Here is a 25,000-nt window from a genome sequence, read left to right as displayed (position 1 = left end):
AAAAAGACAAAATATGAAAAACACAAATCTATGGGCTTGTGATATGTGTAGCTCAGTTGGCAAGTTCAAATACAAGAGTAATCATCGAACACGGTTGTACCGGGTAAGACTTTCAGTATGAAGAGAAGATGGTAAAACGACTATAATCGAACGAAAAAAGACAACTATAAAAAAACTAACAATCAAATGACCAAAAATCTGACAGAACCATGAAAAAAAAAATCGACAAATTGCAGACTTATGTTATTTTATTGCAAAATTTTGTCATGTTGTCAAATATTTGTCAAAGTTGTTATTTCGTGTTATGTTATTATTGTAATTTTTTTGTTATTTAGTTTAGTCAATTTTAATTAGTTTTTGTCTGATTTTTTTAATATTTTGGTCATGGCTTTGCCATTTTAATGTCAAATTTATCAAAGTTTTGGTATATTTTTCTAATATTTTTATCACCTTTGCCATATTTTTCTCAAAGTTTTGTCAGCGTTTCGTAATTTTTGTTGTCTTAATATTGTAAAATATCTTTTCATAATTTTGTTATATTTTTGTCATAGTTTTGGTAGATTTGTTTTCATGCGATTTTCAGTCAATTGAAATATTTTAAAGTTGAGCGGAAGCCGCCGAATTGGATTTTAAGATGGTGTTTCATAGCGTCAGACTGCAAAATTCGACTTCTACTAATTGATTCCTTTCACTTAATACCCACATTATTGGTGTATTATGCGAATTTCAGTCATTTAAAGCATTTTGATGTTAGGCTGAAGTCGCCATCTTGGTTTTTCGAAATTAACGCGGATTGTTTTTTTTTGCGCGGTACGTATTCCCCGCTCACAGTTTTGATTCTGCAAATAAATTTGCAAAGATTTTTTGACGTGTGAATAATTTGTGCAAAACACAGAAGGGTTTTTTCAGTGTTGAACCGCTTCGCAATTCGCGTGCACTGTGGCCGGCCTTCAAAAACGAACTTGCGAAATTCATCCAGTGAATGAATATTTCGCTTCGCAGTTCGCTTCGCGCTCACTGTGTTCGTACCCTTACCACCGATTGTTGTCATCGTCGCCGATTAGATTCCGCGCCACATCCGCTACCATATGGCCAAGGGCAACCGCCGCATCGAAACCGTGAAAATAACCCGGGCATCCTCGGTCATTTGCGGATTCTGGATGCCCCCCATCAGATGCGTTACCTTGCCTTCGCATAGTAGATTTTTGTATACGGTTGTCGAGCCGAACCGAGCCGTCGAATAACGCGAAAAACAATTTGTGTACGAATCCGTCGAGTCTCGATGTGCTTTGACATCTCGTTGGATTCATCTTGAACCATGCGAATGAACGCAGTGGGAAAAACCAATGAAATGTAAAGGGAGGTAATGCATATATTTATAATCGAAATTGATGATAACCAAAACAAACAGATATGTTACTTTTTTGCTGATAAGATTGCTTGAATTGGTTGCAAACAAAAAATGAAATACTTCGCAAACCAATCAAAATGCATTTACACTTAAAATTTCTAAAAAAGTGTGTTTTATTTTGAATTAAATTTATGTTGTTTGCATCACCTGAGTATGTACGAATGTTGAGCTATAGTCATTTGGGATGAACCTCTGAATCAATAAAGATAACTTGATTTTTAAGGTACGAAATTCTTATACTTGCATATGTATTAGTAGTTTCAAAACTTTTGATTGATTTTCAATCAATTTTGATGAAATCAGTTAGTTGCATAGACAGATTTTAACCAGGCAACATATTTGTAATGCAGTTATTACAGAATTATGAAATTCAATTAAGTATTTATCAATCTCAATAAACGAAAACTTTTTTTCTAATGTGATGAAAACAAATCAAATTTTTTTTAAATCAGAAATCAAATTAAATTCTTTTTGTTATTTGAGTTCAAACTCTAGTTAAAAACAATTAAAAAACATACTACCTAGGTTATTTATTATATTTCAACATTTTGTTTCCTTGTCGTGCTCAAATATTGAAATAATAGAATGAATTCACTTCAGAGCTTATGATATATATTAGGTCAGTTAAAGGAAAATAAATTACCATAACTTGTACATTAGAGTGCCCCAAATGACCCGACTTTTGAAAAAGTTATGCGCTGCAGGCTAAAATTGATCCTAGGCCTAGTACAAGATCTCACGCCAAATTTGGGCCAGATCGGATCACGGGAAGGGGTCGCTCAACGAGCCTGAAGTTTGTATGAGATTTTGAGACATTTTGTTCGGGAGAAACATGAAAAACCAGTTTTTCATCAATAACTTTGGTTCCCGTCGGCCGATTTCTTTCAAAAACGGGTTTTCTTAAAGCCTAAATTATGAAAAACATTTCATCCCAAGACTGCATATCGATAAGAGTTAAGACAAAAAAGTTATTGGACTTCTAAAATGGGCTAACTTTTTTTACGGTGGTATTCATCACTGCTAATGAGGCGTCAATAAGTTCGACCGTCCCGACTCATTTACAGTGATGAATACCATCCTTAAAAAAGTTAGCCCATTTTGGAAGCCTAATGATTTTTTTGTCTTAACTCTTATCGATATGCAGTCTTCGGATGAAATGTTTTTCATAATTTAGGCTTTAAGAAAACCCGTTTTCGAAAGAAATCGGCCGACGGAAACCAAAGTTATTGATGAAAAACTAGTTTTTCATGTTTCTCCCGAACAAAATGTCTCAAAATCCCATACAAACTTCAGGCTCGTTGAGCGACCCCTTCCCGTGATCCGATCTGGCCCAAATTTGGCATGAGATCTAGTACTAGGCCTAGGATCAATTTTAGCCTGCAGCGCATAACATTTCACAGGTTTTGAATTTCCCATACAAATTTGGGGCAGTCTATTGTACATTCTATTTCGAAAGAGCTGAAGATTTTCTATATGAGGACTTGTGAACTTTTGATTCTGAATACAGTAGTTTTTTGATTTTATCACGGTCGAAAAATATTTCACCGTGAATACGGCAAAACCGTGAGTTAGGCGAAACTAAAAACAAAAATAGAAAAAAGTATTTTTATTGTCTATAATCAATTATTTATAGTATTTTCAGTGGAGGCTCAGTTTTTAGTCGAAAAGTAAAAAAATGCTGAAGCGAATTTCTGTTTCTTCACCCAGGTTTTACCATCCGCGACCTTATATCAACGTTGCAGTATGCGGACAGTCATTGAAAAACTTATCCGGTACAACTGTCTTTCATTTCAACTCTGAGTTATATCATTAGCCATTATGATAAATATGAAATCCTAATTTCATCTATAAAAAAAAACCGGATAATTTGAATTTTTTATTTTTATACTGAAATGTGTTTTCATTTGGTAGAAAATTCGAATGGAATAATGTTTTCATCTTAAGCTCTTAATTTTAAATTCAAAATTGATAAGACAATCTTAAATATAAAAACAATGAGATTTCAATCTACAAAGAAAATCTCTACCTATTTATTTTTCGATTATAAAAAAAAGAATCGCTGAATACAGAAAAGAAAAGAATTTCTATTCGATAATCAAAATGTCATTACAAAAAATTAATAATAACCGTTTTTAGTTTGAATTTTAAATCCAAATGTGAAATTTTATCACGTGGAAAAATTCAAATCCCAATCTTCAACCTTAACTAGAACGAAAGACAATTTGAATTGCTCTTAGGGATAAACAGCATATTCGAAAAAGTATTGTTATTTTTTTAAATTTCTTCATTGCAAAAAAAAGGATGACCCCTTTTCTATCGTCAAATACAAATAAAATATATAAAATTTATAAGACAAACGTAAATATACAATAAAATTTTGGATTTGAAGTTTCAATCCGAATTTGAAATTCTCAAGCTATTTAAATTTTCGATTCTAAATGGAGAATCCGAATAAAGAAAAAAAATAATTTCGACTTGATTTCGAATCTCATTTAAAAAAATAAAAATAAACACTTTTCAGTATGCATTATATCTAAATCTGAAATTTTGTCACGTACAAAAATACAAATGACACTCTTATTGAAGTCCTACATTGGGTTTGGTTACATAAAAATTGAATGCATTATTTTGAAATTCTTCATGAATGTGACGTCATCCAAGAAATTGAATATCACACTACCTGCTTTGAATGTTCCTTACATGTTTGACAGTTCGCATGGTGAACCCGATGAAACTGGTTCATTGCCTCTGGAACGTCAAAATGAACATCAAGCCACCGAGGCAATGAACTAGTCACCGTGAGTGAGTCGCCTCTCGGAATACCCCGACTAGAGTCACGTGACTACGACTAATGTGACTCCGAGTCACTTCATTCGCGTCGCAGAATAAGGCCCAGAATAAAAAAAATAAAAATAGTGTGTTAGAATTCTAGTCAACGTTTTTTTTTAATCGAATCTTATACTGTTTTCTGTTGATATTAAGCGATATTGAGTACATTGCACAATGGTCCACAGTCCACACTACATACATAAGACGTTTCGTAAGCGAGTTATGATTTTTTTAATATCAAAATGTTAGGGTGAGTCGGAAAAAACGGTATTCTGGCTCTTACTTTTGTGAATGAACTCTAACAATAAAATTGTCTTCTACACTCAGGCAAATTCTTATTAAAATTTTCATAAGATACTTCTTATGAACCCCTGTTTTGCGTCCAAACTAATTTTTCATAAGAGTCTCATGAAATTCTTTCAATTTTCATACGAAGTTCTTATGAAAAATAGAAGAAACGGCGTTGAGGAAAAATAATGAACACATCGATTCCATCAGTCATTTTTCAATCGTCAAACGAAATTGTGGAATTATTAAAGTTATTGTTCTAAGTGGTAAGTTTGAAATGAAGTTTATCTTTAGTGATCGTTAAACATATTTGAAAAGTTTAATTTGTTTTTTGTTTACTTTTCAGCACGTTGAGCGGGAAAAAACCCAAGGTCAAAGGACCGTATGCGGCCAAACAAACCGGAACCGGTGGAACCGGGTGTTGATGTGCTGCTGATGGTGACCATAATGTATGAACCAAACAAATTAGCCGAACAATAAAATAAATTTTTAACATCAATTGTTTTGAATTTTTCGCATCAAACGTGACATACCCTATTTTTATAAGACCATCTTATGAAAAGCAACAACCTCTCATTGAAGTAGGTATTCATCTGCAGAATTCATTCGCGTCATAAGATAATCTTATGAATTTCATTGATTTTTCTTATGGCGCCACTTCATAAGAGAATCTTATGGCATGTATAATAGTATTTTTCTGAGTGTAGAAATTTGTATGAAATAAAAATTCGCACATTTTTCTCTCAGAGAGGACTCGCAAAAGCAAATCGGGGTTTTCTGATCCGGGTTTCGATGTTATCTTAGAACCACCATTAGGCGTTATCTGGCTACCAAGATACTGGAACTGGAAGCACTCTATTTTCTCAACTTGTTGCCCAGCTACCACGAAATTGGAAGGATTCACTCGGTCTTTCCGACATTGATTTTGGAGCTTTCGAATATCGTCTTTTTTTTTATTAGTTGATCACCAAGGTGGTAAATCCTTTTTACGGATTGCATTCCAAGGCACGGCAAGCCACCGCGTCCCCCCAGTTTGCTACTCTGGGTCCATGGGTGCAATTGGTCGACTCATGATACTATGTACCCCTACGCATAAAGTCCACCTGGGGCCTCTGGCCATAATTTCCATCCGGACCTGCAACGAAGGCTATACCCGATATGGGAGACCATACTCGCGCAATGCGCTCCACGGCAAATACTCGTTTATACGTGCTACACCAGCAATAGTCATCCACTCTTTGTCACGATTCACGACTCACGGGTTGGCAGTCCGTTCGCCGCTACTCGTGACTCGAGTCCCACATACGGCCTCTTGTCACAATTCGAGACGAGAACAACTCGCCTCTCCTCGTGACTCGAGACCCTCTCACACTCATCCTCTTGACACAAATTGAGGCGTCAATACCCACCTCTCCTCGTGTCTCGAGGGCCCTCGTCCAGTACGTCTCTTGACACAATTCGAGACGAGAACAACTCGCCTCTCCTCGGGTCTGGAGATAACCACACATCCAACTATTTCTCCGTCTCGACTCTTCGAGACTCAACCTGAGGCCCATCCACTGGACGCCACATGTTACGGCACAAGGCCCCTCTGTCTGTCGTGAGTCAATCGTATCCGCGAATCGGGGCCAGGAACCTCTCCAAAAGGCAGATCGATCGAAACCCGCTCAAACATTTGGTCGTCCCGCATATCGGGGTCGCGACTACCCGATACACGTTACGACCCCACCCTCTTGCAACTTAGCACTGGTACCAAGGTGCCCAGTCGCACCACGTTTTTGCCACACTCGGCACAAAGACATCGGTAGCTGACTGTACCAAGTGTGACGTGTAGTTCTCTTGGCCGCACATCTACGCTTCTATTTCTGCCAGCGAGGGCAATTCCGAGTTGAAGTCATTAATGCGACTTACTGTTGGCGCTTTGAGCTGCGGGTTCTGTTGGCCATCGCTATTCGTGACTCGGAAGAGTTGTTCGAAGTGCTCAGTCCATCGTTTGAGGTGATCTGTTCGATCGGTTAATAACTGATCGGCTCGGTCTTTAAGCGGCATTCTAGCATTAGTTCTTGCACCACTAAGGCGGCGAGAAATGTCATAAAGTAATCGGATAGCTCCATTGGCGGCGGCTCTTTCGCCCTCTCTTGTCTCGTCTACAAGCTCGTTTAAATAGCTGCCCTTCCAGCTTCGCATATCGTAAGCGGGCGGCTGCTTTGGCTGACCCGGTACATGCCTGCTCAATTCCGACTTTCGCCTTTCTCCGATCATCGACCATCCTCCAAGTTTCATCCGAAATCCATTCACTTCTTCTTCCACAAACTTTACAGAGAGTACCATGGCTCGTCGTGATAAAGACATTCTTGATTGATTCTTCGACTGTTCCGTCTGTCAGCAATTCCGAGGCTCGGGACTCCAGCTGTTCAACGTATGTCATTTTCACCTCTGTATTCTCCAACCGGCGGACGTCGTATCGACACCCGACTTTCTCCTCGCGCCGTTGGACACGCGCAACTCTCAGTCGTATATTTCCAAGGACGAGGTGATGGTCAGATACAATGTCTGCACTACGTTTGTTGCTGACTTCAAGAAGGCTCCTTCTCCATTTTCGGCTGATGTAGATGTGGTCTATTTGATTTCCTATTCGGCCATCTCGGGATACCCAAGTGACCTTATGCGCTGGTCGATGGGGGAAGAGCGATCCACCAATCACCATGTTGTTGTTACCACAAAACTCTACAAACAGCTCTCCGTTTCGATCATCTGTCCTAGACCATGGCGCCCCATGATCGGAGCCAATCTTAGCGTTGAAGTCACCTAAGTGGATTTGAATGTCATCCTTCGGAATTTTCTCAACCACGCTGTTCAATTGACTGTAAAACTGCTCTTTCTTCTGTATATCGCCATCGTCAGTGGGCGCATAACACTGAACCATTGTAAGGTTTCTAACCCGTGTTCTAAACCTGGCTACGATTATTCTTTCGTTTATCAGTTCCCATCTAATGAGGGACGTATGGGCCTGCGGTCTTAACAGGAAACCTACTCCTCGTTCCCGGGTAGCATGGTCTCCTCGTATGCCAGAGTAAAGCAGGACTTGCCCGGATTGTGTCTTGTGTTCTCCAGTATTAGGCCAACGGACTTTGCTCAGTCCCAGAATTTCAAGCTTGAGGCGGCTGGCTTCTCTAGCAAGTTGTTCCAGTTTGCCTTGTTGGGCAAGGGTTAAAACGTTCCAAGTTCCAATTCGTGTCCGTGTTTTTAAGCTAAAAGTCGTCGCCAAAGTTCCAGGTCGGTGATTTCTTTCGGATTCCGGAACAATTTAATAAATCGGGAGCAGTAGGCTGTTAGCCTAAGGTCCCTATCCCGCGATGGGGCTGCCATCTTGGACTTAGCTTGCGGGAGCTGCATTTCATAGATTCAGCCGCTCGCTGCGAGACAGACGCTGTTTAAGTTGCCTCCGACCTGGAAAACAGACGCGTGCGGTCACCTTCTCAGTCTGCATGCGACCAAAGCATCCACCGGGGTTGGGTACCCGATCTCCGCTTAGGTTAATCGCATCCCAGCCGGCACCACGGGGAGGTTGAGATAGGAGTTGTGAATAAGAGGTGATATGACCACTATGGGGCCTTCTGTTGTACAATGTTCACCATTTGCCACCTATTACACCCAAAGAAAAAAATTATTTTTTTATAGAATTTATTGCCAAATACTGTTATGGTTATTTCCGTTATTTCTAGTGAATTTTTAGTACTTATTTCGAAATTTTGTCTATTTTTTACATTTTTATTTCCTCACCATTTTATGAATCAGAGTTTTTAAATATATATAAGATTCAAAATATGAAATTCTAAGTTTTCGCTTTTTTTTGTTGAAAATTTTATTTTTTATGGTTTTTTTTGTGAATAATGCTTTGAATATTCTATAATTAATCAAATTTCCAAGTATGCATTAGATAATATTTTCATATCGGTTTCAGTTTCTGAGATTAATAATAATCATTCATAAACATTTTAACGCTGTTTTAGCCAAATTATGGAATGTTACTGTGAATCAAATAAATATATTTAAATCAATGATAAACTTTCTCGAAGATCGCGAATAATTTTGATTAATTTTTACTTCCGACAGAAAAACAAGTTTTCTTTTCGATTATTTTCCCCTATCACCTAATTTTGGGAATTTTGAAAAATTTTAAGAAAGATGAATTAAATTAAGGTATTAAATTAAAAGGAATGAGTATTCTACAAAGTTGTAAATTGTTTAAAAATTATTCTTTGTTTCAAATAGGATTATATTATAGGTTCATAAGTTACAACGAATTGTTTTGCTCCAAACTGATCAATTTTAGAGTTTTTAACGTCATATATTAATTTAAACCAGAGGTAATAGACTAAATCTTACAAGAGATGGAAATGCAAATTCGAGGCATACATATGCACAAAATGTTGTGTAATATTTGTGACAAGGTGCACTTTCGGCGTTCGAAAAGTATTAAAAGATTTTCAAAGTTGACCGTTGACCAAAAGTCCTTCGCAAGCAATTGAACCAGAAATATCAACCATATACATATTTATGTATGTAGGGGAGAATGAGGTCCCTAGGGTGACTTGATTCCTCGAAACCGGAATGTCTTATAAAGATTAAATGTTCTAGAAAAATGTGCCAACCAAATAAAAAAGTTGTTATCTCAATTTTGCCCGCGTACCGTTTAATAGATCTTCCGATGATAAAGGGATTGTTGGAAAGATTTGATCCATTCTTTAGCCCGCAGATATAAAAAATAAAGGTTTTGGTGTATGTTCTGTGGATCTATCCATTCCGGAATAGTTCTCTCGGGATAGTTTTTCAAGTGAAGGCTCATTCTGCATTAAACACTCTTAACTTTCACTCTCGTCTAAAAAGATTCACAGTGGCCTATTAACAACGGTTGTCGAGCGCGTTGAAGAATGCGTCCGATTCCGCCGAAGGCAGAGGAAAAATTTAAAAAAATATGATTTGAATTATTAAACTTCGTTCGAAAAGTTCAACAAAATGTGACTTAAGGATTTTTTTTATCACTTTTGAATGCTTCCCACATTCAAAAATTGTAATAAAATATTTATTCCAATATTTCAATTGTTAAAGTAAAATATAAACTTCATACTGCCACAATTTCAAAGAAATAGTCAATTCACATTCTTTTAAAACAAAGTTTTCCAGAATGTATGTTAATGGTTCAATTGATTCCAGAGTACAAAAAGATTTTTTTTCTTGTGAGTTAGATCTTGATCATTCCTCAGCACGAAATTACAAATTTTTATCCAGCAACAAATATTTATCCAATAATTGACTGATAGAAAGGACTTAAAAATGCTATATCTAAAAATTAAAAAATTGTGTCTGTAGGGTAGAACTTTTAGAATTTTTTTTATCTGATGAATTGAGAAATGAAACTTGATATGGCCAACACTAGCCAATGGACCTTTTATCTTTACATTTGGCTTGGTTTTTGCCAAAAAACCGTTTGGGCACCTTGGATCAAGTATTCTCATTCTCCCCTATATAACGCCACCCGTCTCAGCGCCTTTCAGAATTGAACATTGAACGTTTAGCGTTTATTGAAATTGATTTCTAATTGAATTCATTGCTGTCCGCTGAAACGTCAGGCATAATAAATTAGTCAGTTAATGTTTATAGCGAACGGGCATTCGCGAGAACTTCGCGATGCGAGTTAGTAAAGAGAGAACTTATGAATACCTACTTGCTGACGAAATGTTATGTCACTTTTTTTTAACAGTTGTTTTTTTTTCTTTCTTATTTCCCACTAGATGCGTGTCTTCGTTGCCAGGCCGAAAGCAAGAAGGATACTCTGGGACGGCAGGACTGTGTTGTTGTTTGGGGTGAATGTAATCATTCGTTCCACCATTGTTGCATGTCTCTGTGGATAAAACAGAACAATCGATGCCCACTCTGTCAACAGGAATGGTCGATCCAGCGCATGGGAAAGTAAAATGAAATGTTCGAAGAAAATTAAAGGTGTTTTTGGCCTTTTTGGTATGTTTTATTTTAACGTTTTATTGTAATGAATCTCCAATAAATCCAGAATTTAACTTAAGCTGTTTGTGGAATATTATACCGAACATATTTGTCCAACTGGAAATCATTCTCTTCGTAATCTTCGTCAACTACAAAAACTTGCACAAAATCATCAAATTCGTACTTTCGCTTCATAAACACATCGGTCAATTGCAAGCTGCTTATGGTAATTAAGCCCAAACGGACAGGGCAAACGGTAAGATCAAAATCTTTATATTTTCCAGGTTCTACTGGTCCTAATGAAATTTCGGTTTGGCCTGTATAACCGCAACCAACGTTAGCTTTAGTATTCAGGTTCATCACCAAGTCCATGGAACGCTCGCTTGTGTTCGTAACACGGCATTTAAAATCAAATCCCTCTCCAATTTTAACAGTGCTCTTCGCTGCAATCACTGTCAGTCTCAAGTCGCCATACTCAATGGGCTGCAATTGAATCGACGTTTTATTATTTTCAATTGAAATATTAGAACAGAACTTACGCTTCTTTGTAACTGACTGGTTTGCAACCGACCACGTTCCCCCAAATTAGACCGCCAGACGATGTCCAACTTTCCAATATTGTTGGCAGCTTTCAGTGCCTTCGGGTCGTTTAAGATGGCCTCGATCGGTTTGATGCAGTACAGAAATTGACAGCTATTTTGCGGCTGCAGCATGTTCCGCTGCGAGAAAACAGACTCTCCCGAGGGTAGATTATTCAACGACACCACTGTATACTGTTCCGAACTTTCCAGTTCCACCTTTTCCAGACAAATAGGTCCAACGGTGATGTTTTGAATTTGGGCCTCCAGGTACACTTCATCGGTTTCGGCGTTGTAAAATTTAGTTTTCACGTCCAACGGTTTGACCACTTGAAATTTGAAAAATTTTCTAAACGAAGTTTCCAGACCTGCTGGACTCATGTACGAAACTTCGCAAACCAATCTGAAAAGAAAAAAAACAACAAAGTTAGCGTTTGAAACATTACAAGATCGAGGTAAGTAATCAGCTTCTTCTTCTATTTCTACTCGTCGATGCTATTTTTAGCATTATTCGGAACTACCTTATCACTAGCTCCTATTATGGTTAAGTTACGACCAGCATACCTTTTATATCTTTACTTTAATACTCCACAGAGTAGAGTATTGTTAAATTTAGTGGTATTAGTATTCATTTTACGTTCCTTAAACTAGGTTTGGGGTGATGGAATTAGATCCCTGGACCTCTGGAAGTCTAAGACGTTCGCCATTAGGCTGAACGACCACTCCTATTTGCTTCAGTATTTTCATAGATTCAGATACCGTTTTTGACATACAATTTGCTGTCTATTGATCTATTTCGGTACTCACATATGCGTGCCTATTTCTTTAACCTCATGATGAATTACATCGTCTAGCGTTTGGTCCGGTTCCAGCGTTGTCGGACTCTGCTTGTCCGCGTGGATTGGCAAGCTGATCCGACTGTTGTTGGACTGGAGGTCGGCTTTGACCGATACACTTGTCACGGGATGTGAACGACAGTTGTGGACACACACGTAGCTGGAAAACGTTTCCCCTAGATAAATGTTCCCGAAGCTCTGAGGCAGCAGCATAAACTGTCCCGCGGTCAACGTTTCGCTTCCCTCGACTGTCGTCGCTGCTGCACGGAGGATCTTGTCAAAGGTGTTTTGTGGTAAGTCCTTACCCTCGGCTGTGACAATCTGAGAGCTCACCAAGGTTGGCCTGGTCAGACGCATAACTATGTAGAAACAAAATAATTCATGTTAAATATACTACCATAAATTTCAACTTTCTTCTGCTTGCCTTTTAATGCCAATAAATGTTCCGAAGAATCCACCATTTTTCTTTCCAGTGATGATTACTCAAGATAAATCAATGTTAACCAGAATATAACATGTGTTAATCCGATATGCTACGAAAAATCCAAGATTTCCAATCTTTTGACGAAATTTTCGTTCCAAAATGTAAACAGTCAAATTCCAATTAGATTATATACACCTTCGCAGCAAACTCTTTGAAATTGAGAGACGAATAACCAATAAAAAAAAATACACGTTTAACAATACCGTTGAAAATCTTCTTATATAACCTAAACGCCACGCACGCTTGTTTTGAATCAACACTGTGGAAAATAACATTTTACATTAAATTTTATAACAGAAGCAGAGTATATTCAATAAAGGCATTAGAGGGTATCGTACATCGAGCGTGAAATTAGCTTACACCAAGCATGATGACGTAAATAGCTGATATAGGCTGATAGGAGGTTTTTCGGGTTTTTCATACATTTCATTAGAAAACAAGAAACTCAGTTTACCCAGTTTAACCTTTCGCTCCAAACCAGAATAAAAAAAGGAGAAAAAACTCAGTTTAAAAATTTGGAAACATTTGTTAATTTTATTTCAGTGTGTACAGATTTGCAGGAACCATGCACACAATTTTCAGGAATTGCTTCTAGTGTGTAACTATCAAAATTTTTCGCATTTTCTTTGGCCGAAGTGGCGTCATTGTTTTGCAGCGGTGATGTTTTGATTCATTTTTAAGAAAATACTACTTTTCTTCTTGAAATTACGCGATCCCAGTAGCCATGGACTTGAACTCCAGTGTTAAAAACGAAAGCCATTTTGAATACTCCGCCAACTCCAGTTTGGATTTGGGCTGCGATCAAAAACGTAGAAGGTACATATTCTGTTGTTATCCATCCAAAATTTAATAATTTTATCTATTATTTCACCAAGCTCATCGAGATCCATCAAACGAAAGCGTTTTGACGACGAAATTGTTGAGTACAGTTTGGGTATACCTCCAACACAAGTGAAAAATCCCGTCGGAGTTGTTGCACCCGGACGACCTCGAACCCTTTCGCAGTCCCAGTCGCAACCGCTTTCGAGCGCAGTATCAATTCCTGGAACAGCTGTAGCGACCCCTACTGTATCGATTGGAGCAAGTGCTGCTGCATTGAGCACTGTTAGTGGAATTGTGACTCCAACATCAACTATTCCATCTCAGCAGGTATGCTAGTCAGAGTGATGAAAAATATTTATCTGTTTGGTATTTTAATGTCACATTACTCTTCCAGAATCTGAATTCTGTTGCTCCAGTTGTTCCTAGTTCTTCTATAGTGGAATCACCCGTTATACAACCTTCAACACCAGTCACACCGCAAACTCCACTTTCTGCTGTTGTTGCTCCTAGCCCGATGTCGATTCCGTCATCATTAGCGCCAAATCCGGCCACCAGTTTGCTCCAACAACTCAATTCAAACGCATCAGTCAATGAAAAGAAAAAAAGTTTAAAAAATACCAAAAAGAACAAGAAAAAGGGAGGTGGGCAAACATTAGCGACGAAAGATTTGGGAAGATGGAAACCGGTGGACGATTTAGCCCTTATAACGGGAATTTTACAGACAAACGACTTACGAATGGTACACCGTGGAACCAAATTTTCTTGCAAATTCACTATCCAAGAAATGCAAGCCCGATGGTACTCGCTCTTGTATGAGGAATCTATTTCCGGCATTGCCGTGACGGCCATGAGGAATTTGCATCCTGAAGTAGTAGAGAGTGTTCAAAGTAGGGCACTTTACTCCATCGTTGAAGAAGATCTGCTGGGGAGCATCAAATCCAATTCTAATCCTACCATAGAAACGTTCCAGGAGCTGCTTGATAAGAACTCAACTATATTCTATCCAGCTCGTACGGCCAAATCCTTGTATGCTCATTGGCAACTCATGAAGCAGTACTCTCTATTGCCAGATCAATCCGTTCAATCTTTACCGAAAAACGACAATATTCTATCGTTTTCGGATGCCGAAGAGCTCATAAATGATTCCGAACTAACTGACAATCGAGACGACACCCTGGAAGTCGAACTTGCACTCGCAGATCGCAAAAACAAGAAAGAAATTCGCAGTCTGGAGAACGAACTTTCTCGTTGGAATGTTTTGGTTGATTCTCTGACCGGAATAGGATTTTCGCCGGATTTCGACAATCAAACCTTGGCGGTATTACGCGGCCGTCTGGTGCGATTCCTGATGCGATCAAGAGAAATCGTTTTCGGCCGGTCAACTAAAGATGGAATGGTAGATGTCGATTTTTCATTAGAAGGACCAGCGCTAAAGGTTTCCCGTAAACAGGGTACTATCAAATTGCGCAGCAATGGAGATTTTTTCATCACAAACGAAGGCAAGCGGCCTCTCTACATTGATGGAAACCCTCTGATGCTCGGCAACAAAACCCGGCTCAATAATAATTGTGTCATTGAGGTAGGTTTTGTGGTGTTTTCAAATAATTAAAAAAAACTGACATTCCTTTTTTGTAGATCTCGAGCCTCCGTTTCATATTTTTAATTAATCACGATTTAATAAATGCCATTCGACATGAAAGTGCAAAGATGAATATACCATTGAATTAAAGCTACATTAATGCAGCAGTGTTGTGTACGTTCTAACTTTAAGCATCTTCAAACTTTTCAAAATACTAATGTATTAGGTATAACCACGAAGATCAATTAATGTGTATTTTCTTTCTGCATTGCCGAAATTCCTTAACGCTGATAAAAAACTGTCACTATAACTTTTTGTGGATAAATTTGTAGAATCCAAAAACAAGTAATGTATCATCTGAACTGAATTATCCCATGATTTAAATAAAAGGTATGGAAAATATTACCTTGAGTTTTTTTTGGCACTTATGTAGTTTTGGACATGAAAAAGGATCATTTTTATTCTTTTATATTTATTGAAGTTTTAGCAAATTATTTCATTGAATGGTATTAGTAAATGACACCCAAAGGCAAACGTACATTATATCAATTATTTTTTATCATCACCCTCCTTATCCGATGATTTCTTATCCTTGTTCAATGAGCCAACAGCATCTCGTATGGCTTCGGAGTGCGGATCTACGCCGGGTAAGTTCTCGAGGACACTTTGCAAAAATTCTGGATCGGTAATTACCTCGTTGATGTCTTCATCAACTTCCATCGGTGTTTCGTCTTTTTTTTGGCGCTTGGCTGGTTGCGAAATGGGCGTTTCCTGCTGGGCATCCTGCATAGACATTTGCATGGCGAATGCAATCTGTTCTTCCTCCGTCATGTTCGCAAAATCGGGCATAGCATCATCAGTGGACAGTGCCAAGGCACGTTCCAGCAACGCTTCTTCCGTATTCGGTTGACTAACTAAAGCAGTAGCCGCACCTGAAGAAGTTCCTTCATTCCCAGTCTCAGCACTGCTAGTAGCCTGAGCTCGGCGCTGCTCATCTTCCTGCCGTTGACGCTGTTCTTCCATAGAAACGCGCAAAGCTAGGGCCAACTCAGGATCTTCATTGGGATCAACCCCAAACTCGAAACCGGCACCACCTAAACCTGCTCCGCCAGTTCCATCTTCACCTTGGATGATCGGAGAAGAAATCAACGCCTCCGAAAGAACCGAACCTCGAGGTACGCAAACGAGATGCGATCCGGTACCGTCCTTTCCATTCAGTACGTTTATGAAAGCGGTGAAGATATCATTGTTTTTCTGATGATCTCCGAAACTAACGATGTCCACATTAACCTTTTCCTTCTTTAACTTTTTCGCCAATTTTACCAGCTCTCCTTCGTCATGGTTCACTGGAGATCCGACAAAAACAACGATACGCATCTTGTGGTTTTTGCCTAAAGGAAAAAGTATGGCATTATTTTACCAATTTTTGGAATACATGGGATTATTAACACACGCTAATGATGAACATTTTTGAGATTAACTTCAGCGTTAAAGTCATATAAGCTGTTAATAATAATTTAATCTTATAGGATACAACAACAAAAACTTACCCTGGCGATGTTTCAACACAAGATGAGCAATTCTCAGCCCAGTCATCATATTGATATTTCCTCCCGGATTGATCAGATGCATCTTCGAAAGAATACGGCCAACATCGCTGGTCAACGTGGCCAATACCTCGGTCGTGTTGGACAATGTCAGCAAGCCAACATTGTTTTCCGGATTCGAACGGATCTTGGATAGGCAAACCAAATTTACACCATCTTTCTGGGCGTTCAAGCGGGTTGGGAAATAATCACCGTTGCGCTGATAATCGCTGTTATCAAAGCACAGCATTGTACTCTCCAGAACCATTTTGTAATATCCTTCGTGATTTGCGCGATTATAAGTTGCAAATATTACAGAAAATTCGGAAAACTTTCGTTGTCCACTAGATTCTTTTTCGATTTCACAAAATGCTTCGTAATGAAGGTTTGACAGTTTAGATCAGTATTTCGCTTCCCCTTGTTGTTGCCTTTTATGACCTTCAGAAACATATATCAAAAATTGTGGGAACACTGTAAGATTTGATAACTTAATTTTTGTTTAAAAAGTAATAATTACCAATTATTGGTGTAAAATGTGTAAATATTGAGCGACAATCACACCCAAGCTTGAATCACAAAATGAATTTTGTTCCGACCGCTAAACGAATTTCAAACGTTAAAAATAACTTCGGTGCAGAAACATTTTTGCACACTCAAAACATAAGTTCGGCAGCCTTATTCATTTTTTTTTCTTTTTATTCGAGAGCTGTTTATTTTCAGGGAAATAAAGGAATGTTACAAGTTTGCGGAACCGGATGTTGCTGTTCCGATACATTGCATTGCAATTACAGAGCGCTGAAAAGTTTTGACACTCCTGGTCAAAAGCACAAATGAGACTTCCGGATATTTTTAGACAAACAATATTATTATGGCTATATATCCTTTTAGACTCTTTGCTTATAAACTATATTTCAAATATAATGGAAACTGATAAACTAAAAACGGTTTTTGTGATAAGTACTCATATTGGTCTACTACTTGATTCCACTGAAAATGGGTTTTGTTAATTTTGTCTTTAAAACCCTTTTCACATGTTCGTGTTAATATGAAAATCAAGGTCTTTTGATACACTAGGTTCTGCTATCCAGTAAGTTTTCTTTAGTGATAGCTTAGGATTTCGGATAGCACATAATTAAACATACATCAGTTATTTTTACGTTACATAGTTTTTAAGCATCAAATATCTATGTGTATTAAAATGTTAGGTAAATTATCTTAAAGTACTATATAAGCCTTTCTTTAAACAGGAATAATTAAATTATTTTTTTACTAGTATGTAATTTAATTTTTTAACTAGTGTTGAGAAAAAAGTAAAAATTAAAAAAAAAGTGGAAAAATGCTCCTAGTTTTTTTTTAAATGTAACAAGGTAGAGTGTCGCAAATAAACCTTAAAAAAGAAAGTTGCTAATAATAAGCTAATAATACAAAATATGTCCTTCAAAATGCAATTAAAATACTGAATTATGATACAATAATTTCAAGATATTTGATTTAGCGTTATCCTTGCGTCAACGAGCAAAACATTACAGGTAAACACTATCGTTAAAATATATTTAATATATTCATTTTTATGTAAACAATCATCTCGATGAATTAAATTGCTTTTGCTTTTCTAAATCCTCATTAATCTAACATACGATATTTTCTATAAACACGATATCATTTTGACTAGGTCTCGTTATTGTACATTTTGTACATAGAACTTATTCTCATTTTTATATGGAAATTAATGGACAGGAAAACGTACTTCATTTAAGAAAGCGTTAGCTGCTACTGTGATGACCGGTGCTATTTATACGGAAATAAAGCCAATGTCTATTTTGAGGGTGACAACTATTCCATTGATTAACCAGACGAAGGTCCTGTATACTATTCCGACAACAGTTACTGAGATCCGTAGAACAAGATGAACTAACGCTTGACGATACAAGTTAGGAATGGCGAGAATCATAATTTTTCACCTTATCCGGTACTGCTGCACGCTCAACCGGAACCAGATTGTAAAGCTCCTCAAGAGTTTTCACGTAGATGAGTTTGCGCCAAAACTTGGAACTAAAGAAGAAAGTAAAATAAATTTGCATTTTCTCCGTGATCTCATTGTTTTTATATACCTTAGAAAAGGACGGGCCATCCACACTACAGACTTGAGCCAAAATGTTGGATGCACCATGTACATAGTTTTTAAACTTTTTCTTAGTCTACGGTCCAAAAGTTGATAACACCTGAAATATAAACGTTGCTGATGTGAAAATTGAAAATGCCACGTACAAGACTTACTTTTTAAGCCATGGGAAGGGTGGAACGTTGTTCCTATTCGAACCACCATGTAAGTATACCAAAACGTAATCCTCAGTCACCAATTGTTCCAATGTCTTGACCACATACAAAAACAAATTATTCATAACATAGTGGTAATCTGCACGGGAACGATCTGGCAGATGACATGCACTAAAAACTACTATTGCGTTGTGACCACCAGATTGTAAATAGCCCCCATGGGAGAGGACACATTTATATGGCTCGATCACTTTCATATCGATTTCGTGTGTCTTTCCATCTGGTAAGGTTATTTTTTGCCAGTTCCTTATATCTCGTGCTTCGTCACGTGCAGAATATTGCGGTAAGGAGGCACTACCACCAGCATCATTCTTCGGCGTTCCTGGTACGTCTAGGAAATCTTCATCAATTTCTACGTTGAATCCATTGTCGTCCAAAATTGATGACGATGGACTAAGCGACACAAGATTTTGCTGAAGATCATCAACACTGTGATTAGAGACGGTCTCCTCAAGCGAACTGATATCGTCAACCATCAAATCTCCATGCAAAGTGAGCTTGCGGCGCTGATGTAACCGTGGTGAGATCGATTTATGGTGTAAATTCTGCTGTAGTTGAGAGTTGGACTGTGATTGCCCCAAAGCAACCGATTGAAATGCAGGACCTACTGAGGCGTGGAACAATGAAAGTTCTGGTTCTGATCCACTGCTTAAAAAGTCCTACAATGGAACAAAAATTAGTATCGTTTTTAATATGTGCTCTTAATTAATTTCTTATTATATTTAACACCAACTCTCTCCCACTTCCTCATATTTACATAAACCTGACTTACCGGACTAGAATCCCTCAACAAACTAGACTTTTTCAAGTCATTAGTGTTATCTATATTGTTTATTACATCGAGGGTGGAAGTTGGTCTCCGAGATGAAGCGTTAGTGTTGGAGCTTGTCAGGCGCCTGGCAGTTCCAGTAGTCTGACCCGTTCCTGTAAGTTGTTTCTGTTTCGGATGTGGGTTTGCTAGACGAAGGGGAGGCAACTCGCTCACCGGAACTACATCAGGAAAATGATAATAGTTATGTTTTTGAGGTTTGTCATGATTTCTGTTTGAGTTAGTTATTTCGGAAATATCTGAATCGCTTCCGGTTGGAGACGCCAGCATTAGCGGGTGGTTACTGACAGGTGTCAGTCCACTTGTAGGATTGCGTTGTTCCGACTTTGGAGCAACTGTAGTTATGTTTGGATTGTCATTGTATTCGTTCGATATTTTATCATTGGTTGGGTAAATTATTTGTTCGCAGGAAACTGCTCTAGCTCCAATTATTTCAGTAGCATTTCCTGTACATTCCTCTACATCCGATGCAAATCCCGGAGGTGAATCCTGAGATGTTGTGGTCTCCGATATGTCCATTTTGTTGTCCGACACTGGACTCTCTTCTAATTGTTGACTGCCAACAAAATTAAGGTATATTGGAATATGATTATTTCAAATGGAATGTCAAAGGAGTTCAAAGAAGAAGTTATAAAAATCCCTTTATGTTATCTATAGCACTTCAACTTGATTCAAAGACAGTATATTCAGAAGAAAAAAGGAAAACTAAAAATGTTTTTTAAAAAATTCTTTTCTGAATGTATTTTGAAGTACATGGAAAACAATAGTTTGCAAACCAAAAAATTAAAGCCATACCTCATCTATAAATAGATAGCTGGAAAAGAAGGATTTTCTGCACTTTCACTGTTAATTCTTCATTCAGCAAATACAAGGTAAAATCGCTACGAAAGTGATCAATTACTTGATGCATATATGCGTTGGACGCTCTTTGTCGATAAATGGAATGAATCACAATTTTATAGTTAGGAAAAACATTATTTTTCGATACTTTCTTCAACACAATTCATTTATGACTGCACAATCCATTGAGAAAATTAAAAGTTTTCTTTTAGTTCTTATTCTTACCCTTAAATGACACCTTTAAAACCAACACAAGCGTAAAAAGGATAATAACATGGAGAATGTTTACAAATCCCTCTCAAGGAACTCGAACATTTTATCAAAAAGTCTTTTCCAAAATCGCTGAATGACTCCGAGAAAAAATACTGTTGGTTTTTTTTTTGCGATAATGTAAAGTGAAAATATGGAGGAGTACCACAATAACATTTATTTAAAAAAATAAATGTTTCTGTATTTAAAAAAAAACTGTTTTAAAGGCACGTTTGAAATCACGATATACAATTTGCCATGAGTAAAAGTAAGAAAACCGATAGCTTCACTTGAATTTCACTGTTATATGGAAATCTCGGTGAGATAAGTAGCAAACTAAATGAGCAAGCCCAAGTTCAATAAAACTTTTAAAAAAACTATTATTTGGCAAATAACGTTTACGCCTTCGTGAAAGAGCAATGTCGAAAATATCGACTCATTCATTGTTGCCAAACAACGAGATTAAAATTCTTTCATCGCCACGGTTGCCAAGATTTAATAGGGTGATTCAATGGATTCGATAGGGGCCACATAGGGGCCGTTCACATACCGCACGTGGACAACTTAGGTGGGAGGGGGTATGGAAATGTCCACGCTTGTCTATGGAGAAGGGGGTATAGGTGTTTGAGTCATGTCCTCGTGGACATACTTACTTTCAAAATAAATTCTAAAGGTGATTAAATATTATGATGTTTAATCAAATCTTAAAATTGGAAAGCTTCCAGTTTAACTTTAAACAATTAGTAGGTACTTGAAAGCAATTACAACTTAAGTTATAAATATGATAATTTAAAAATTTAAAATTTTTAAAATTATTTTATACATATCAGTTTTTTTTTTCAGAATCAGCCATTTCAATAACAAAAATGTAGAAAGTGATGGTGCTAACTGTCAAATTAGATTTAGAAAAAAAACAATTTCAAATCTGTCCACGTAGACATCCGAGGAGGGGGTAGAGGTGCGCCAAATGTCCACGTTTTTCCGCGGAGGGGGGGGGGTCAAAAATCTGTCCACTTGGTATCTGAACGGCCCCATACCGGAATCGATTGGAAAAAACAGGTGATCACCTTTACGATTCAAGCAAGTTTTTATGTATTCATCATTATCTTTCTTATTAGCTTTTTGTTAGTGAGGACAGTTACTTTTGTTTAAATAACTATGGTTACCGAAATAGCGAGGATTAATTCGATGAAATATAAAATTTATGGTAACGATTTAATCATTCATGTGAGATAAATATTTATAAAAATTCGCAAACGTTTGCAGAATCTCTAAACTTGATTAAAATCTGTGAATGTATTAAATAACATTAAAATAATTATCAATAATTAATTATAACAAATTAATATAAAAATGATAATAATTATTATCATTAAATTATAAATTATAAATGTGACTGTATTTGAATATGTCCAACCAATAATACTAGCAACACTGTTCTTTTTTCTCCGCTAGAAAAAAAATGTGTATAAAAATTAGTTTTCAAAAAATGGAAAATCTGTAGTGTTAACAAACAAAACATTTAAAAAATTGTGTCCCTACATTTTGTTGTTGCGAAGAACTGGACAAAAATTTGCAAACCTGTCAGATCAGAACTGATATCTGGTGATGCAGTCCAATTTGTTTCCAGAGGATGCGTTATTCAACTATTGGAATGAGTTCGATGGTGGATTGCTTGGCTATCATCCTCCAGTCGTTAATCTGCCGCATCCTCCACATTTGGGACCGCCCCCACATCAATTCGATAACGGTTCTTATGGTTTCCTACCTCCGCCAGTAGTAAACGGAATCAATTGCCCCTTGGGTCCTATCCCTCCATTGGGTCGAATATGCCAGCAAAATCCCAACCCGTTGGTTGGCCAGATTCCACGAAACTATCACAGATCGTATGGACCGCCACCTGGTCTTCCAACTTCATCAGCAATGCAACCCGGATCGCAACTTCCGCCACCTCCATTGATTGGACAAAATGGTTTTCCGGGGTTTCAGCCACAACTTGGGCTTCCTTTCCCACAAGCTTTGCAACCGCTTCCTGTAGAGCTTCCTCGAGAGAAAACTCCCTTCAACGAAATGGGTCAAACAGAACAAGTGGTAATCAAAAATGGTCAAGTGTTCCACATAAGTTTTATAGATGAACCAACAGGAGAACCAACAACAACTTCCGTCTCATCAGTTCAAGGTAACGAAAGTTCGGAAGAAAATGAAAGGGACTGGATTAACTATGACGAGCTGCCCCTGCTGGCAAATGCAAAAGGAAACAAAACGAGCAAAAGCGAGTTAAAGTGTGGTTTATGTGACAAGGAATTCAAAACGACTCCCTGTTCATGCGTTCATGAACAGACACACAAAACGGTTCGTTTGGACTGTAAAGTGTGTGGTAAAAGGTTCAATCGGATTGGTAAATTAGAACATCACACGAGTAAACATCACCATGCATCTTTGGCAGAAGAAATTGAAACCAATGATCCAGCGACACCGGTAAAAAGTACTTGCAGCACTCCGCTTTTAAGCGATTTTAGCAATTATTGCGTTGAATGTGAGGAGTTTTTCTCTTCCGAAGAAGATCTTCAAAGTCACATGGAGTTGAACCATCGGCTTATAGACGACGAATCTAAATCCCTAGTGCTGAAAAAGTCTTTCGGTTGTTCTTACTGTGATGAAGCGTTCGAATGGCCTTGCATGCTGAAAACTCACATGACCAAGCATACCGGCGAAAAACCATTCATCTGCGAGCAATGCAACGTTTCTTTCCGATTCGTTCAAAGTTTCTATCGACACAACCGACGAGTCCACGGTCGAGAAAAGTAATCGAATAATTAAAGCGGTAAGTTTGTTCACCTAGTTACCTCTTTTGGTTATTTCAGTTTTTACATAATTTCATTAAAAAAAATGTGAGTTCTATAATAACACTTAATCATCTAGTGTAGTTTTGTTTGGATACCACCCACATACCCACTTCAAATCTTACTTCAAAATAAATTTACATCTTCCTTATTTTCCCTGGAAACTCTAACGAAAAACTTTTTTATCTGATTAACTGTAGAGCGATACAGCATTTCGAAGGTCTGACATAAGTTAATAAGTTATGTTAATAATGTTTTTTATCTTTTCATTTATTGATTACAGCTCGTATGCGAATCATCGCTACGAATTCTACGTCATCATTGCAGGCAAGTGTTGCACAACATTTTATTCAAGTATTGATAAAAAAAACCCTTCAAACAATTCTTAAGAGATTACAGCATCGCAAATAAATCTGCACAAACAAAAATCATCGTCACCATGTATCCTATCTTAAAATATTCTCGAAGTATGTTCGACATTCGAATCGAAAATTTCTCTTCGTTAAAGTTTTCTGACAATTTTGATACTTCTGTAATTAGTATAATTTTTCATTGGTTACTTAACTGATTGGATACTTCAATCTGTGTTATAAAGATATACTTATTTACCTGTTTATTACTATGATTAAGAGCAAAAAAAATCTGTGTTATGTATGATGAATATCAATTCTATTGTAAACCGTTTAGAGGCATCCCTATACGATAGGAATTTTTCCCAGCTGTTACCTCCCGTTAAAAACCAGGTTAAGGTCTAACTTAACATATTTTAAATTCGCTTTAAATTTAAAAAACCTGCAAGAAATACTTTTTTGATTCAATAAGTTCATTTGTGTAGTAAACAATTGGATTATATTACCTAATAAAATGCTCAGTAATATAATTCGTATACTTGTGATTGTGATGACACTAGTCCTTGAAATAAAAATGATAATTTGAAAAAAAAATTGAAGATAACATAATACAATCAAAAGATAAACATGAAAAATATAAAAAAAAGAAGAGAAATAAGTGTTATTGCAGCACTTCGGGCACTGGAAAGAAGAGAGTTGTTAATTATTTTTTGGTAGAACTTTATTACAATAACTCGTTGCTTTGTTTACTAATCCATTCCCATGGTTACATCTCATATGATTACCGAATGGTAAACACACATTATGTGTGTGTTGTTAATCATCTCATCGATTGCATCAATGAGACAAATCTCAACCAGAAGATAAAAAAAAACAAAGAAGACAAATCAAAGCAATACCAGTTACAAGACCGTGGTTGAATTAGAAGGAATCTCTATTGCTTTTTCGCTGCTCTTCACACATTTTAGAGTGACTAATAAGATGCAGAAGACAGAAAAAAGCCAAAATCATAAGTATATAAAAAGACACACAAAAAAGGCTCAAAATATTAAAACACTTAAAAAAACCATAAAACTCAAAAGACAAAATCAACTAAGATAACCAATAAAAAAGACTAATGGGACAACAATGATGAA

The 25,000-nt window shown here is 37.2% G+C and overlaps 6 protein-coding genes across 9 annotated transcripts in view; 3 read left to right on the top strand and 3 right to left on the bottom strand.

Moving 5' to 3' along the window:
- The window catches only part of LOC129755869 (RING-box protein 2), a 16,871-nt gene extending 6,261 nt beyond the window's left edge, over nucleotides 1–10,610 (top strand). For 3 of the 4 annotated variants that reach the window (XM_055752560.1, XM_055752558.1, XM_055752559.1), the window contains exon 2: nucleotides 10,324–10,610. In XM_055752560.1, the coding sequence (XP_055608535.1) occupies nucleotides 10,324–10,505 (182 nt within the window). In that variant the 3' untranslated portion in view covers nucleotides 10,506–10,610. Of the gene's footprint in view, nucleotides 1–10,078; nucleotides 10,226–10,323 lie in introns of those variants that run through there. The other variant, XM_055752557.1, reaches the window with a different exon arrangement.
- On the bottom strand, nucleotides 10,535–12,565 carry LOC129755868 (probable trafficking protein particle complex subunit 13 homolog). Its single transcript, XM_055752556.1, has 4 exons — nucleotides 12,370–12,565; nucleotides 11,917–12,304; nucleotides 11,071–11,512; nucleotides 10,535–11,014 (listed from the first exon to the last, which is right to left on the bottom strand). The coding sequence occupies exons 1-4, from the start codon at nucleotides 12,404–12,406 to the stop codon at nucleotides 10,607–10,609; spliced, it is 1,275 nt and encodes a 424-aa protein (XP_055608531.1). The 5' UTR covers nucleotides 12,407–12,565; the 3' UTR covers nucleotides 10,535–10,606.
- Nucleotides 12,566–13,017: 452 nt separating this feature from the next.
- On the top strand, nucleotides 13,018–15,075 carry LOC129751597 (microspherule protein 1). The gene is made up of 4 exons (XM_055747198.1): nucleotides 13,018–13,245; nucleotides 13,305–13,578; nucleotides 13,646–14,830; nucleotides 14,887–15,075. Exons 1-4 carry the CDS (start codon nucleotides 13,154–13,156, stop codon nucleotides 14,977–14,979), a joined length of 1,644 nt encoding a protein of 547 aa, XP_055603173.1. The 5' UTR covers nucleotides 13,018–13,153; the 3' UTR covers nucleotides 14,980–15,075.
- Nucleotides 15,076–15,285: 210 nt separating this feature from the next.
- On the bottom strand, nucleotides 15,286–16,819 carry LOC129751598 (26S proteasome non-ATPase regulatory subunit 4). The gene is made up of 2 exons (XM_055747199.1): nucleotides 16,381–16,819; nucleotides 15,286–16,221 (listed from the first exon to the last, which is right to left on the bottom strand). The coding sequence occupies exons 1-2, from the start codon at nucleotides 16,682–16,684 to the stop codon at nucleotides 15,380–15,382; spliced, it is 1,146 nt and encodes a 381-aa protein (XP_055603174.1). The 5' UTR covers nucleotides 16,685–16,819; the 3' UTR covers nucleotides 15,286–15,379.
- Nucleotides 16,820–17,604: 785 nt separating this feature from the next.
- LOC129754331 (caytaxin) lies at nucleotides 17,605–20,642 on the bottom strand. Its single transcript, XM_055750311.1, has 5 exons — nucleotides 20,378–20,642; nucleotides 19,526–20,138; nucleotides 18,694–19,412; nucleotides 18,528–18,638; nucleotides 17,605–18,468 (listed from the first exon to the last, which is right to left on the bottom strand). The coding sequence occupies exons 1-5, from the start codon at nucleotides 20,380–20,382 to the stop codon at nucleotides 18,348–18,350; spliced, it is 1,569 nt and encodes a 522-aa protein (XP_055606286.1). The 5' UTR covers nucleotides 20,383–20,642; the 3' UTR covers nucleotides 17,605–18,347.
- Nucleotides 20,643–22,115: 1,473 nt separating this feature from the next.
- On the top strand, nucleotides 22,116–24,380 carry LOC129754780 (zinc finger protein GLI4-like). Its single transcript, XM_055751016.1, has 2 exons — nucleotides 22,116–23,495; nucleotides 23,798–24,380. The coding sequence occupies exon 1, from the start codon at nucleotides 22,280–22,282 to the stop codon at nucleotides 23,477–23,479; it is 1,200 nt and encodes a 399-aa protein (XP_055606991.1). The 5' UTR covers nucleotides 22,116–22,279; the 3' UTR covers nucleotides 23,480–23,495; nucleotides 23,798–24,380.
- The last annotated feature ends 620 nt before the right edge of the window (nucleotides 24,381–25,000 follow it).

Source organism: Uranotaenia lowii, chromosome 3 (assembly GCF_029784155.1).
Source record: "Uranotaenia lowii strain MFRU-FL chromosome 3, ASM2978415v1, whole genome shotgun sequence".
Taxonomy (NCBI): Eukaryota; Metazoa; Arthropoda; class Insecta; order Diptera; family Culicidae; genus Uranotaenia; species Uranotaenia lowii.
This window is presented reverse-complemented; position numbering and strand designations above follow the sequence as displayed.